The sequence below is a fragment of the Bubalus kerabau genome, chromosome 15 (assembly GCF_029407905.1).
Source record: "Bubalus kerabau isolate K-KA32 ecotype Philippines breed swamp buffalo chromosome 15, PCC_UOA_SB_1v2, whole genome shotgun sequence".
In the NCBI taxonomy this organism is placed as follows: domain Eukaryota; kingdom Metazoa; phylum Chordata; class Mammalia; order Artiodactyla; family Bovidae; genus Bubalus; species Bubalus kerabau.
In genome coordinates this window covers 79,531,516-79,534,076 of record NC_073638.1, presented here as the reverse complement: position 1 = coordinate 79,534,076, position 2,561 = coordinate 79,531,516, and the positions used below count along the sequence as shown (strand labels likewise).

The following is a 2,561-nucleotide window of genomic DNA, read 5'->3' as shown; positions in this document are numbered from 1 at the left end:
ATTAAATATCCAATTAAAATTATTATATTTTACCTGGACAAAAAAATTTAAAGTACTATAGAGATCAGAAACCACTTTATGATTAAAGTACCACATGCTTTATTTCATTTATTTTCATATGGTCCAAGTGCCACATAATGTTTTATTCAGTTATCTGCATATGACCATATTTTAGTTGCTTTGAGACTTAAGCTTCTGTCTTAACAGGACTGACTCACAATTAAAACCTATCATCTAGTTCCTATGGTTACCCAACCCTCTTTAAGGAAAGCAAAATAAAAAGGCAGTCATGTGTACATGCTCAGAAGGTGGCTTGAATTTTTTGCAGAGAGTAACTGAACTGAATTCAAAGTTTTATGACTTTTCATTTCATTAAAAAAATGTAAATCTTTTTATTTTAAATTTCACCTGAGCATATTAAGAATTCTAATAAAAAGGAAAATAATGGACAGCACAACTAAGACTCTAAGAAGGAAGCTATAAATACCTGGTGCTGCCATTCCTTGCTGTGGACAGGTGCAGTATATGCAACCACATGGAATTAATTTGATAGCATTCTTTGTAATGAGTGCAGTTCTTTTGGTCCACTTGCAAAACATTACAAAAGCATTCTTAAGAATGTCATAGATGTCAAAATATTGGTTATTTGCAGTAAGCATTTTTTTTGCTGCTTGAAGAACACTGGAGTGATTTCCGGATGGTGATGCATGAATTTTGCTGTTGAAGAATGTGCAGAGCAGTCTTGATGAGAAAAGAAGGCATTTGAGTTAACCATACATGCTTGCGCAGAGGATGAGAGCAAACTCAACAAGAATAACTCTATACTTCACATTTTGGGTGTGAGTGGGCTAGAAGAGAAAGAATAGAATGTATATGCTGCATTTTCAGAAACTTAAATGGACTACACAGACTTTGACCAGCAAACAGGGAGTTCCACAACCCAGATTCAGTACAGACAATTGCTTATTGAATTCCAATGCTTGTTCATTTGTCCACGAATTTCCCCTTTACTACAGTCACTCCAGGAGTTGGTGATGGACAGGGAGGCCTGGCGTGCTGCAGTCCATGCAGTCTCAAAGAGCCAGACATGACTGAGCGACTGAACTGAACTGAACTGATAGTCACCCTACTTACTCTACTATATTATCCCAGGATTTTATTTTTTCCATGTGTTAGTAACTTCATTAACATTTCTACTATTTCTTGTGAAATTTGGACAATGACATGTTTACAAGGAATACAAGTTTAAGCATACAACATCTTTAATAAATGGCCAGAAATAATTGTACTTTGCTGATGGAGTTCATCCTGTTGGGATTAACAGACACACTGATGCTACAAGCTATCCTTTTCTCTCTTTTTTTGGTGATTTACATACTTACAGTTGTGGGAAATATTGGAATGATCCTTTTAATCAGGACTGATTCTCAACTTCACACACCTATGTATTTCTTCCTGGCAATCCTGTCTTTTGCAGATGTTGGTTATTCATCCACCATCACTCCAAAGATGCTGGTAGACTTTTTATCAGAGAAGAAAACCATCTCCTTTGCTGGCTGCTTTCTGCAGATGTACTTCTTTATAGCCTTTGCTACAATTGAATGCATCCTTTTTGGGTTAATGGCCCATGACCGCTATGTGGCCATATGCAACCCTCTCCTTTACTCCTTGATCATGTCCAGGACTGTCTGCCTAAAAATGGCAGCAGGAGCTTTTACAGCAGGACTGTTGAATTCTGTGGTTCACACAGGTTATGTGAGCAGCTTGTCATTCTGCTGTTCCAATGTCATCCATCACTTCTTCTGTGATAGTCCTCCAATTTTTAAGCTCTCCTGTTCTGACACACGCCTGTATGAAAGCATCTTGTCCACTTTTGCTGGTGTGAATATAGTTGGGACTCTGATGGTGATCCTCACCTCCTACTGCTACATTCTCTTCTCCATCTTCCGTATGCATTCAGGGGAGGGGAGGCGCAGAGCATTCTCCACATGTGCGTCTCACCTGACAGCCATCATCCTGTTCTATTCCACCTCCATCCACACTTATCTCAGACCTTCCTCCAGCTACTCCCTGAGTCATGACAAAGTGGCTTCCGTGTTCTACACAGTGGTCATCCCCATGTTGAATCCTCTGATCTACAGCCTCCGAAACAGGGAAGTGAAGAAGGCTTTATGGAATGTAATTACTAGGAAAAGGGTCCCTTCATTTCTGGGGTTATTTGGTTAATTTTTTGAACTAAATGGAGTATTTAATGAATTTTAAAATACTGGTTGAAGCTTACTATGATTGTGGACTTCATTTTCTTAACTTAGTAGAGTACATATTGAACTTTAAAATGCTGGATCAACATTTTTCATTAAACTATTTTCTAAGTAATTATGTTGTGCTGCTGCTACTGCTGCTGCTAAGTCGCTTCAGTCGTGTACGACTCTTTGCGATCCCATAGATGGTAGCCCACCAGGCTCCTCCATCCATGGGATTTTCCAGGCAAGAGTATTGGCGTGGGGTGCTTGTATTTATATCCAAATATATGAATCCAACTGGAGATGGAAATTGCAACC

The 2,561-nt window shown here is 38.9% G+C and overlaps 1 protein-coding gene across 1 annotated transcript; it reads left to right on the top strand.

Moving 5' to 3' along the window:
- The first annotated feature begins 1,269 nt into the window (after positions 1–1,269).
- LOC129628452 (olfactory receptor 5F1-like) lies at positions 1,270–2,226 on the top strand. Its single transcript, XM_055547893.1, has one exon. The coding sequence runs from the start codon at positions 1,270–1,272 to the stop codon at positions 2,224–2,226; it is 957 nt and encodes a 318-aa protein (XP_055403868.1).
- Positions 2,227–2,561: the final 335 nt, after the last annotated feature.

Coding starts and splice junctions, on each gene's coding strand:
- LOC129628452 (XM_055547893.1), top strand. CDS start 1,270: ATGGCCAGAAATAATTGTACTTTGCTGATGGAGTTCATCCTGTTGGGA.